This window comes from Plecotus auritus (genome assembly GCF_963455305.1).
Source record: "Plecotus auritus genome assembly, chromosome: 6".
NCBI classification, from domain to species: domain Eukaryota; kingdom Metazoa; phylum Chordata; class Mammalia; order Chiroptera; family Vespertilionidae; genus Plecotus; species Plecotus auritus.
Window position 1 is genome coordinate 38877167 of NC_137773.1, and position 13947 is coordinate 38891113.

General features: G+C 39.7%; 1 protein-coding gene across 1 annotated transcript in view; it reads right to left on the minus strand.

Moving 5' to 3' along the window:
- The window catches only part of ADAMTS19 (ADAM metallopeptidase with thrombospondin type 1 motif 19), a gene marked incomplete at both ends in the record, with an annotated part of 216683 nt that overhangs the window by 33469 nt on the left and 169267 nt on the right, over positions 1-13947 (minus strand). Inside the window, 2 exons of the mRNA XM_080672669.1 lie at positions 4504-4657; positions 13584-13741. Of these exons, the coding sequence (XP_080528795.1) occupies positions 4504-4657; positions 13584-13741 (312 nt within the window). The remainder of the gene's footprint in view (positions 1-4503; positions 4658-13583; positions 13742-13947) is intronic.

Here is a 13947-nt window from a genome sequence, read left to right on the forward strand (position 1 = left end):
TTCCAGGTTTTATTTAATTAATTTATCCGCCAGATCACAATAAATCCTGGCATAAGACAGTTGCACCATGTCATGTGCGAAATGCAGATTCAACATACAACCTCAGGTATTATGGAACGGTACATCTCTAATGCCTTGGAAGATCCAGATCACTTAAAACAGATATTTTATGCAAACCAAAATAATATTTTAAAAATAATATTGATTCTAAAAGAAGGGATTTTTATATCTTAGGCTTTTATTTTAAAACGTAGTCGACGATACTGATGCAAAAGATTGTTAGCATAAAAATGTAGCTACATGACACTAGGTATTTTTTTTTTAATTTTCCCACCTATTCCTGGCAATCTAAAGCCTCACAATTGAATTAAAAACATAACTTATGTGAAACAATGAAATTTTATACTGCCTTGTTATACTTTACTTGCTCTTGCTTAGTATTTTCCCGTGAAGTATAATAGTGCTATTTTTCCTCTTTTCTGTTGAAGATATATTTTGCATGAATCTGTTTCCAATGTTCTGTGCTTTGAACTTACTCTCATTTAATTCATGAATATGCTGAAAGATTACAAAGCTTTTTCTGGCTATAAAATTGACAATGCGAAGTCAGAAATGATGAGATTCCTGAAATCCTGTCCATCCACTTTATTTATGAACTGCAAAGAAAAATAATATCCACAAGCCCAGAAATATTTTGGCATTGAAATGAATATGTGCCTTATTAACATAGTCAGAGATAATTGAAAACTGTTGACTGAACACAAAGAAACAGATTTGAAAGAGAAGGTCTACTCAAGCACAAATGGTAGAGTCTGTGTATAATTAGTACTATTTTACAAAACAAATCATTTGAAATAAAAATAAGAACATATTTAAATTAATTTTAATTTTAATTAAATTCATTGGGGTGACACTGATTAATAAAATTATGCAGGCTTCAAGTGTACAGTTCTACAATACATCATCTCCACTGAATGGCCAGATTATTATGATCTCTGAACACATAATAATCTGGCCACTCAGTGTATATATTGCATTGTGTGTTCACCCCCCCAAGTCAAGTCTCCTTTCATCACCATATATTTGACCCCCTTTACCCTCATCAACTTCCCCCACTCCCTTTGCCTCTGGTAATCACCATACTGTTGTCCATGTCTATGAGTTTTTGTTTGTTTGTTCATTTGTTGCTTTCTGTTTTATATCCCACATGAGTGAAATCATATGGTTCTTGTCCTTTTCTGTCTGACTTTAACAGAATAAAATAAAATATCTCTATATAATCTCTAAGGGACATGCCCTATGGAAACAACATTTAGCTTCCAAGCTGCTCTTAAAGAAAGTATAAGATGAGGAGGAAAGGAGACTTGAACCCAGGAATCCTGATTCTAATCCGGCTCCTCCCTCAATGGGCCGGTGGCCTTGGGAAGTCACTTTCTCTCTGCTTCAATTTTCTCATGTTCATAATTTAGAAGTTATGCTTAAGAATATCAAAAAGCCCTTCTGACTCTGAAGCAAAAGGAATTTATAGTGAAACTCTATTTCTTAAGGTTTGGTAATTGGCAAAACAGAGTCTAGGTTGCAATTAATGTTATTTTGAGGGAAAAATTTAACCCTAATAACTTGCTTGTTCAAACTGAAGACTGGCAAGTTCTGAATGTTTACTTCTGATGCATCTTTTATTAGACCACAATTATAAAAGAAAGAAAAATTGAGGGTAATAAAATTCACTGGGAAAACATGTTCCTGTCTAGAGTTTCAAATGTAAACAGACTTTAAGGACCATCTGTTAGTGCACTAACAGAAACCATCCACCTTTCCACAGGGCCACTCCCCACAGCCTGCCTCAGGCTGGTCATTCTTACCTGAGTTTCACTGCAGAGAAAATTCTAACCATGTAGATTTTCATTTCAAGTATGCTTGTTTCTATTTTTTTTAATTGATTAAGGTATTACATATGTGTCCTTATCCCCCCATTACCCCCTCACCCCCCCAATCATGCCCTCATCCTCACCCCCTGTTGTCTGTGACCATTGGTTATGCTTATATGCATGCATACAAGTCCTTAGGTTGATCTCTCTCCCTTACCCCCACCCTCCACTACCTCCCCTCTGAGGTTTGAGCACCTGATTGATGCTTCTCTGTCTCTGGATCTGTTTTTGTTTATCAGTTTATGTTGTTCATTATAATCCACAAATGAGTGAGATCATGTGATATTCATCTTTCTCTGACTGACTTATTTTGCTTAGCATAATGCTCTCCAGCTCATCCATGCTGTTGCAAATGGTAGGAGTTCCTTCCTTTTTACAGCAGCATGGTATTCCATTGTGTAGATGTACCACAGTTTTTAATCCATTCATCTGCTGATGGGCACTTAGGCTGTTTCCAAATCTATTTTTTTTATGTGGGTGGAGGATGTGAGGCAGAACCCCTGAAGTGAAACAGGTCCTGGCATCAGTGAGGAGTGAGTGGAGCAGAGGAGCAGGCCTGTGTGTGAACATGGGGGCATCTGCAGAAGGCCAGGAGGACAGAGGGTCCTAAGTCTCAGAGCAATCATGACGCCCTAGGAGACGCGTGGCCAATGCAAACTGTATCAGGTAAGCAGGACTAGAAAAAATTTTTAAATTATGAGAACAATTTCAAGTCCCCTTGTTGTAATTATGCTGCATTTGGAGCAAAGTGTGCTCTGTAATATCTCCTCCTTTCCCACCCCAAACGTTGCCTTTGCTCTGGCAGCTCCAGAGGGCCAGGTGCCCCAGGAGCCAGATGAGCACCAGAGCTCCGAGTGTGCTGACAAAAGCTGCTCCCTCCAGCCTCTGCACCTCAGGATGTTCCAGCATGCTTTTTCTCTCCCTTGAGGACACTTTCTTATTTTCCCTGGAGTCCCTGCCGAGGGTCATTCTCTCTCCAGTACCTCTGATTGAGAGGCAGCATGCGTGTCCTGCTCCTCACTGCCACTGCCAGCCCACACCCCTTCCTTCCTCCTAAACCTCCAGCCTTGGGTCAACTCTGCCAGTCTCCTTCTTGGTGTAGTAGTCAAACTTCCACCTCTGGGCCACTCCCTCTAAGATTTCAGCCACTGCATTATCATTCCATTTTCCAACACTGATCCCAGTACCATTTCTGTAATTAAGGTATCTATTTGAATTATTATTATAATACCTAGGCTTCTTCATTCGTGGCCCTCTCCTCTTCCCAGAGATCTTGCCTTTCACTTTAAGTCAATAGCTCCCCTGGTCTGGTTATTACCAGTAACTAGACACCCGCCATGACCTTAGCTCTATTTTCTGCCATTATCTCCTGCATTTCCAGGCCTCTCCCTTGAGTCTTCTGTATATTTTCTTCATCTGCACTATACATACTTACCTGAGTATGCAGACAACTCAGAAGCAACTTCAATACTGCTCCTTCCTAGCACATTCACATGCATTTCAGGTCTTGTGGGCAGATGTATTTTGGAATTTAGAACTTTTAAAACTTTATACAAATAAAAAAGTAAAGTATAGAAAGTATCTATATATATATAAAACCCTAATATGCAAATAGACCGAACAGCAGAACAACAGAACAACCGGTCACTATGATGTGCACTGATCACCAGGGGGCGCATGAGGAACATGGTGGGCATCGGCAGCAGGAGGCAGAGTGCGGAACATGGTGGGTGTTGGCCATGGAGGGATGGTGGAGCAGGTGAGCAGGGGTGCCAGACCAAGGCGGGGCACTGGCCGCTGTCATTGGGGAGAGCCTCTGGTGGTTACTGAAAATTCTTTGCTCCCATGCACCGCGGTCCTGCCCGGCGCTCACACCTGCTGCCGGCGCTAGCCCCGCTTGCACCTGCTGCCAGTGCCCAGCACTGGTCCCTATCGCTCTGCACCGTCAGCAGGTGCGAGCGGTGGCTGCCAGTCCCAATCGCCCCTGAGGGCTTCTCCACCTCCCCCTGCTCCTGAGGGACAAACGGGGCAGTAGCCGCCACTCACACCCACTGATGGTGCGGGCCCCAATCGCTCGGTGCCATCAGCGTGTGCGAGCAGGACAGGTGCTGTCAGCACGTGGGAACAGTGGCAGCAAGAGCAGGGCTGCCAGCAGACAGAGGACTTGGGGCCGTGGCAGGAGGGGCCGGGTGGTGGCAAGGAGGATGGGGCGAGACCCGGCCTTGTACCCACCACAGCCTCGCAGCCCACAGTTCCTTTCAAGGTGCACGAATTCGTGCACTGGGCCCCTAGTATATATTAAGTAAGCCCCTGCAAGCAAATAAATTAATATTTATGTAAAGCAAAGCAATGAGATCTGTGATAACTCTCAATGAACTTTTTTTCAATTCACATCAAATTTTGCCACAAAATATTCCATGTTTAGCTACTAAATGTGTTATAAAAAACTTTCATTTTCCAATTCTTTATGGAGTTTGGAATTTTAGATAAGAGGTTGCAGATCTGTCTTAACTATCAACAGTTAATCAGAAAATAACTACTATTCTGGAACTATAAATATTAGAAAATTCTTTACCTCCTCCACACATGGCATCACAATCTTCCCAGCCTGTGTGTGTCCACATGAAAAGCGGTCCAGGTGCTTTAGAGCTTTGATTTTCCGGAGGAGGGTCTGATGGAATCGTGTATTCATAGTGAAGACCATAATTCTGGTCTTGAAACAGCAGCACCTATAATATAACATTTAAAAGTGATGAAGGTAGATGGTCAAAGTATAACACATTCAATGTGAAGCTTAAAACGAAGAATGCTGACATCCTAAGATGCTTATTACATGGTATGCATGCTTCTTTAATAAGCAGTAGTATTGCGGCATTATTGCTTAAAGGTAATTGTCATACTTCTGAAAAGACTGAAGTTCCACACTTACCTCTGTGGAGCTAAAGACATTATGAAGAAAAGCCCACTTGAATGAGGTCAGATATACCAGATCATTTTTTTTCAAGTCAGTGGACTAGACGGTTTCCCAAAGAATGATACATGATTGAGATGACTTAAGTAGTGGGGGACAGGAATATGTATCCTCTCTAACATCAAGATATAATTCACAACTTAATGTCAAATGTAGCCTTTCCATTCATATAAAACAGAAAGATGAGCAGAAAGTTCCTGCACCAACAGAGGAGGAGGACAGAAGACTTTGGAATTCATTTCATTCCACAAGGGTAGAGAACTTCTAAGCCAACTGGAGGACAAAAATTTCATCCTACATATGCTTAAAGCTAATTTTTAATTTTGTCATAGTTACTAATTTTCCATTTGAACTTTTGAATAAATGTTAATTTAATAACAAATAAAAACAAATCAGTTTTTTACACATATATATGTGAGCAGTGCAATAAACCATAAAGGATATATGAAAATGTAAGAATGACTGAATTTGGGGCTACACCGGACATACAAAGGGACCCTGTTTGTTTTGTCTCCCCCCACTGCCCACCCTGGTATCCTGTGCCAAGCTCAAAACTGGTCATCATGGGCAATCACACATATTTTAAATAAAAGAAATATACCTGAAGTATACTCATTCTATATGTTAAGAGAGGAATATGCTAATTATCAGTTATGCCCTGAGGCATAAAGACGGACAGCATAACGATGGGATCACAGGATCTGCAGGAGGGTGGGGCAGCAAACTACAAGTTGGCAGCAGAGAGCTATAGAATGGGGCAGGGCAGCAAGCAAGCAGGAGGCGGAGAGCTACAGGAGGGCGCAGGGCAGCAAGCTATGAGGGGAGTGGGGGGAGCTACAGGAGGGCGAGGCAGCAGGCAGAGAGCTGCAGGAGGGCGGCAGCGACCTACTGGCACACAGATTCGTGCGCAGGGCTACTAGTTTTAAATAAAAGAATGAGTAAGAATATGTGTTTCTTTGTAAATACATTTACATAAAATAGGTTAACTCCATGGGATTTATCACTTCTATGAATCTGAGGATTTATGAAAGCTATCTATATAGTACATTGTGGAGCATAAAAACATATATATCTAAACTTTAAATTATGTTAAAATATTAAAGAATTTTGTTATATGAAATGTATCAAGGAAGTTATAACGATAGGTGATTCAGTTAACAATTCCATGGGGAGAAATTTAAATGAGCCTAAGTTTAATTTTTTTTACTTCTTTAATCAAATTCAGTTCACTATATCAACAGAAATACTAATTCAATATGTGGATTGTGGAACTAGAATGATGGCATTATCAATCAACTATACCAATAATAAATAGTTTTAAATTCACATATACATACTGGGTACTAATTCTAAGTACATTACAGTGCTTATTTTGGTTTTAAATATCTCACTGATGATGCCAGTTATAGGTGACTTTCAGCTAAATTAATTAACAAAGAGAGATTGATTTACCTTGTTTATGAACAAAACCAGACTACTGCATAGCTTTTAAATTTTTTTTATTTATTTTTTAACTAGAGGCCCAGTGCACAAAATTCATGCATGGGGGGCTCTCTTAGCCCGGCCTGCACCCTCTCCAATCCAGGACCCCTCAGGGGATGTCCGACTGCCGGTTTAGGCCTGATCCCTGAGGGATGGGACCTAAACCGGTAGTTGGACATCCCTCTAGCAATCTGGGACTGCTGGCTCCTAACTGCTCACCTGCCTGCCTGCCTGCCTGATCGCCCCTAACCACTCTACTTGGCTGCCTGATTGCCCCTAACTGCCTCTGCTTACTAGCTTGATCACCCCCTAACTGGTCCCCTGCCGGCCTGACTGCCCCTGACCACCTCTGCCTCAGCTCCCACCCCCGTGGCTTTGTACAAAAGGAAGTCAGATGTCTGGAAGATGTCAGGTCGACCCAGTCTAATTAGCATACTACCCTTTTATTAGTATAGATTACAGTTTACATTCAATATTACTCTGTATTAATTCCAGATGTATAATATAGTGGTTAGATAATCATGTACTTTACAGAGTGGTCCCCCCTATATTTTAAGTACCCACCTGGCCTCATATATAGTTATTACAATATTATTGACTATATTGCCTATGCTGTACTTTACATCTCTGTGACTATTCTGTAACTACCAATTTGTGCTTCTTAATCCCTTCCCCTCTGCCAACTGTCAGTCTGTTCGCTGTATCTATGAGTCTGTTTCTATTTTGTTTATTTTGTTCTTAAGATTCCACATATAGGTAAAATCATATGGTATTTGTCTATGTCCATCCATGCTGTCACAAAAGGTAAGATTTCATTCTTTTTTATGGCCAAATAGTATTTCATTGTGTGCATATAACACTACTATTTACCTACTTGTCTATTGATGGGCACTTGGGATGCTGCCATATTTTGATATTGTAAATAATGCTGCAATAAACAAAGGGGTACATATATTCTTTAAAATTAGTATTTTGGATTTCTTTGGATACATTGCCAGAAGTGGAATCACTGGGTCATAAAGCAATTCCATTTTTTATTTTTTTGAGGAACCTCCACACTGTTTCAACAGTGCACTGGGGTTCCCTTCTCTCCACATCCTCAGATACTTGTTTGCTGATTTATTGATGATAGCCATTCTGACAGGTGTGAAGTGTTTTCTGATTGTGGTTTTATCTGCATGTCTCTGATGATTCACGATCTTGGGCATCCTTTCATATATCTATTGGCAATCTGTATGTCCTCTTTGGAGAAGTGACTACTCAGATCCGCTCACTTTTTAATTGGATTGTTTGTTTTTCTGGTGTTGTCTGAGTTCTTTATAAATTTTGTATCTTAACCCTTTATTGGATGTTATCATTGGCAATAATCTTCTCTCATCCAGTAGGTTGTCTTTTCATTTTGTTGATGGTTTCCCTTTGTGTGCAAAAATTTTTTAGTTTCATGTAGTCCCATTTTTTCTTCTTCTGTTTCCCTTGCCTGAGAAGATGTTTCAGAAAAAATACTGCTAAGAGAAAAATCTAAGATTTTACTGTCTATATTTTCTTCTAGGAGTCTTACGGTTTCATATCTTAAATTTCAGTCTGTAATCCATTTTGAGTTTATTCTTGTATATGGTATAATGTGGTCTAGTTTCATTTTTTGTATCTATCTAATTTTCCCAGAATCATTTATTAAATAGACTCTTTGCCCCTTTGTATATTCTTGCTTCCTTTATCATAAATTGATTGAAAGTATAGGTGTGGGTTGATTTCTTGGCTCTCTGTTTGGTCCATAGATCCATGTGTCTGTTTTTATGCCTGTAACATGCTGTTTTAATTACTATAGCCTTGCAATATAGTTTGACATCAGGTAGTGTGATACATCCCACTTTGTTCTTCTTTTTCTAGATGTCTGTCACTACTTAGGGTCTATCCGTACTAATTTTTAGATTATTTTTTCTAGTTCTGTGAAATATACCACTGGTATGTTGATAGGAATTGAGTGGAATCTATAGAGTACTTTGGGTAGTATGGACCTTTATTTTTAACATTTTAAAAAATCTTTATTTTCAATTACAGTTTGCATTCAATATTATTTTATAGTAGAGGCCCAGTGCACGGATTCATACACGGGTGGGGTCTGGCTGGCCCGGCCCCAATCAGGGCGGATGGAGATGGTGGGAGGTTGGCCAGCTGGCCTGCCCCGATTGGGGGCGATCAGGGCTGGGCTGGCTGGGGGGAGGAGCAGTGGGTGATTGACCAGTGGGACCTGGCCCCGATTAGGGTTGGGGGGGCGATCAGGGGCCAGCAGCCTGGGGGAGGGGCCATGGGTAGTTGGCCGCTGGCCCTGCCCCTGATAGGGGTGGGGGGGCTGATCTGAGGTGAGGCCAGGTGGGGGGAGGGACTGCAGGAGGTTGACCAGCTGGCCCCGCCCCCTATTGGGATGTGGGGGGTGATCAAGGGCGGGCCGGCTGTGGGGAGGGGCTGTGGACCAATCAGGGTAGTGGGGGCCCATAGAGGATGGGGCCGGCCAGGGTGAGGGGCTGCAAGAAGTTACCAAACATCCAAAGAACTAACTATTCTAAAAATTTTAAGAGGACAGAAGACCTCCAAGCTTTAGAATAGTTTGAGAAGGATTGGTGTTAGTTCTTCTTTGGGAGGGTGATCAGGGGCAGGCCAGCTGGGGGAAGGGGCTGCGGGCCTATCGTGGTGGAGTGGGCCAATCGGGGGAGGGGCTGGCTGGGGGTGAAGGCATTTGGCTGGCCGGCCCCACCCTTGATCAGGGTGGGAGAGTCTGATCAGGGGTGTGCCAGCTGCAGGGAGGAGCCTCGGGAGGTTGGCTGGCAGCCCCACCCCCGATCAGGCCTATTTGCTGGCCACAGTGGGCATCATAGTGACCGGTGCTTCTGGTCGTTACGGCGTTACGATCACTGGCTTTTTATATATATAGATTAGTTTCAGGTGTACAACATAGTAGTTAGACAATCACATACTTTACAAAGTGATCCCCCTGATATCTCCAGTATCCACCTGGCATCATATATAGTTATTACAGTATTATTGAGGTAGTTGGACATTTTAATGGTGTTAATTCTTTCTATCCATAAGCATGGTATATGTTTCTATTTATTAGTATGTTCTTTAACTTCTTTCTTCAATGTCTTATAATTTTCTGAGTATAAGTCTTTTATATTCTTGGTTAAGCTTATTCATAGGTAGTTTAAATTTTTTCATTCAATTGTAAATGGCACTGTTTTCTTAGTTTCTCTTTCTGATAGTTCATTATTGCTATATAAAAATGCAACTGATTTCTGAATATTAATTTTGTATCCTGCTAGTTACTCAATTTGTTTATTGGTTCTAGTAGGTTTTTGGTGGAGTCTTTAGGGTTCTCTCTATATATAGTATAATGTCATCTGCAAATAATGACAGTTTACTAGTACTTCTTCCTTTCCAATTTGGATGCCTTTTATTTCTTATCTGAGTACTGTGGCTAGGACTTTCAGTGCTATGTTCAATAAGAGTGGTAAAAGCCCTGTCTTGCTCCTGATCTTAAGGAAAATGTTTTTAGTTTTTCCCTACTGAGTATGATGTTAGCTGTGAGTTTGTCATATACAGCCTTTATTGTGTTGAGGTATGTTCCCTCTATTCCCACTTTTCTAAGTGTTTGTATCATATATGGGTGCTAGATTTTGTTAAATGCTTTTTTCTGCATCTATTGACATGATCATATGATTTTTATCCTTCATTTTGTTTATATGGCATATCATGTTAACTGATTTGCAGAAACTGTACCAACCTTGCATCCCTGGAATAAAGCCCACTTGGTGTATGATCTTTTTAATCTTTGCTGGATTTGGTTTGCTAATATTTTGTTGAGGATTTTAGCATCTATATTCATCGGGGATATTGGCCTATAATTTTCTTCTTTGTGGTTTGGGAATTAGGATAATGCTGGCCTCATAACATGAGCTTGGAGGTCTTCAGTCCTCTTAAAATTTTTAGAATAGTTTGAAAAGGATTGGTGTTAGTTCTTCTTTGGATGTTTGGTAAAATTTACCTGAAATCATCCTGTCCAGGACTTTTGTATGCTGGGAGTTTTTTGGCTACTACTTCAATTTCATTAATTGTAATCAGTCTGTTCATATTCTGTTTCTTCTTAATTCTGTTTTGGAAGAGTGTATGTTTCTAGGAACTTATCCATTTCTTCCAGACTCTTCAATTTGCTGCCATACAGTTTTAAAATATTTTCTTTTTTAAAAAATTGGTTTGAGAGAAAGAGATAGGGAAACACTGATTTGTTGCACTCATTTATACATTATTGGTTGATTCTTTGATATGTCTTGAACAAGGATCAAACCAGCAACCTTGGTGTATCAGGATGATGCTCTAACCAACTGAGCTACCTGTCCAGGGCCCAGAATATTTTTTTTATAATCTGTTGTATTTCGATGGTGTCAGTTATTACTTCTCCTCTTTCATTTCTGATTTTATTTATTTGGGTCCTCTCTTTTTCTTGTTGAGTCTGGTTATTACATAGCTTGCTTTATTTATTTATTTATTTATTTATTTATTTATTTATTTATTTATTTATTTACTTTAGTTTGCCTGTGTTCCATTACTTTATTTATCTATTTATTTTAAAATCTTCATTGTTGAAAGTATTACATATGTCTCATTTTCCCCCCATTGACCCTTTCTAGCCTGCCCCGTCCCCCACTCCAGGCCTTCACCACCCTATTGTCTGTGACCATGGGTTATGAATATAAGCATACAAGTTCTTTGGTTGATGAAATGAACTTATAAATAAGATACTTGCCAACTTAATTTAATTAAATGAAAACATGTCTATTTTTCCTAAAAAAACTATATTTTCATTAATACAACTTTAGATTGTCCTTGAATAAATAATGCAATTTGAAATAAAGACCTTGCTTATAAAGCCATCAGCTTCTTCTGAAACCATTTGAAGTTGGCAGCACACTTTTGCAAGAAGGAAAGTGTGACCGTGTTACAGTTGAGGGGCACAGACTGAAACATGGCAGAAGGTATTGCCTTTCAAAATGCAGTACTGGCTTTCAATCTGTAATAGTCATTAAAGACAAATATCTTAGAAGTGCAGTTTCCCTTGGATTACTGAATAAATCCAGGTCACAGAGATGCCTTCTTTTAGGCATAGTTCACTGACGTTAATTATGTTTCATGCTTCCAGGAAAAACCTTGGTAATTACCAGTAAGATTAAGAATCCTGCAGCAAGGAAACTCCCTCTACCCAGCACTGAGGTCTCACGTCAACTGTTTTAAGATTTTGAATTAGGGACTCAGGAAAAAAATTAGGGGCTTCAGTCTTGTTCCATAAAAATGTAGGTTACATTCATCTTTGGCAGGCATTTCTGCAATCCAATCATTAAAAATATTGGTTGTTGGAAATGTTATTTTTAAGTGACTTCTGGATGAGCACTTTGTAAGGTTTATAAATGTCTAATCACTATGCTGTACACTTGAAACTAATTAATATTGTATGTCAACTGTAACTAAAATAAATAAATAAATAAATAAATAAATAAATAAATAAATAAATAAATAACACAATTATGGAAAGAGCCCGATATTGGGTATATATGTTTGTTTAGTCAGCCCCCTTTCCTCTCTCCAGATGGCTCATGGCACAGAGTGAAGTTTCCCCTTCAAATAAAATAATAGGATCCAAAGAAATTGTGGGGAGATGAACAAATAATTATTCAAAGTATACATGCATTTATGATCCAAGGCTCTCTGGTGTAGAGCTTAGATCTAAGCTTCATGTGAGGAGGGCCAGTATAGTAGGTTGATTAATACCTAGCTTGTTCTTGGATAAATAAGTTATTGGGAGACACTGTGCACATCACTTAATTTCTCTAATACTTAGTTGTTCAGTAAAATGGAGTAATAATAATACATATTACACAGGGTTATCATGACAATTAAATGTTGTAATGAACATAAAGCACTTTGGACAGTATCTGACTCAGTGCTAAATGAATCATCATCATCATCATCATCAAGATTTGGAACAGAAGGTCCCCATGGACCTAACTCTCCTTGCTCCCTTTATCTGTGTTGGTAAAACCTATTGATTGCAGTTCTAGAAAACATTGTTATTTTAAATGTGGTCCTTAGACTTAGCAGTGGTGGCATTTCCTGGGATCTGATTAGAAATGTATATCTCAGGTTCCTCCCCAGACCTACTGAATCAGACTGTACATTTGAACAAGAACCCCGGGTGCTTTGCAGGCACATTAAAGTAGGAAAAGCAAATGGGCCGATACACGATTTGAACCTCTAGCTCCTAGTCTGGCAGTACAGATGTCTCCAATTGAAGAAAAATTCCACTTAAATTGTGTGGCGATATTAATGTGGCATAACACACTCCAAATAAAGAGTCAGCTGATCGTGTTTTAAAGTTGTTTTTATGTGTGGACTTAAAGAGGTGTTGAAGTGTCTGAATTTTCGGCTTTGTCACCAGGACAGAAAACACGCCAGCTGTGCAGTCAGCCCTCTGGCTCCTAAGCCGTTAGCACTGACTGCAGTGATGAAGGTCAAAAAGGGCATTTTGACTTGCCATTGGATGGGTGCAAAATCCACTGTCCTGCTTATTTCACTTCAAACTCTGTCCTGCCTCAAGTCTAGTCTTTTATTACATGGTAAAAAACTTATCCCAAACGTTCCAATTTTCAGAATTCTTTACAGAGATCAATTAACCTAGTAAGAAAACAGAACAGAGTAATTGTAAGCACTATTTGATATATGTACCCAGTCTTTTTCCCAGAAACAGTACCATTCTATCAAAGGCATTTCATACAGATTAGACAAGGCCTATTTCATGGATGTATAGAACAGTGGTGTGATTTACCATATTATGGCTCTCTCTTCACAGACATCCACTCTGGTTAGCAAATGTATGCTTTTAGGGAAAAAAGCTTCTTCGTTGCCTGTAATTCACCTCTACTTTGAGTCTGTGGGTCCCTATAAAATTTTGTTCCTCTTATAATAAATTCCATTTTTATATATCACAATGGAAAACACATTTTTTAAAATCCCTAAAAAATCCACCTCTTAAATGATTTTAAATGTCTACCTGACATCTCATATTGTGAAAAAAGGTTAGAGGAGGTGCGGTGGGAATGTCCTTTGCCACAGGGAGCTGATTAGGCAGGCAATGGTATCAACTTTTCCCCTCATACCAGGAGGTGTAAAGGTGATGTAGTAGGACCTTTGGCAGAGATCTTCTCCCAGAGGCCTCTTCTTATGTAATGAACAGTAGTTCCAGCTAAGGTGAAGGCTCCAGAGTGTTCAATCTTCCAGTCACTATTGATAGACTGTTTTCCAGTGTCTCGGAGAGCTATAAAGAGGTTCAAAAATATTATGAGAATTAATCAACAAGCAGCATTAATCAATATCCACTTCACATGAGTTCACTAAAAGTATTTTGTTCATTTCTAAACCAATGGGTCAACTTCCTGACTAAAACATGAGGCATGTCCTCACCAGGAAAGTTCGAAATCAGAGCAAACGCCACAAGCTCTCCTTCTCTCCTGAAACTGTCCC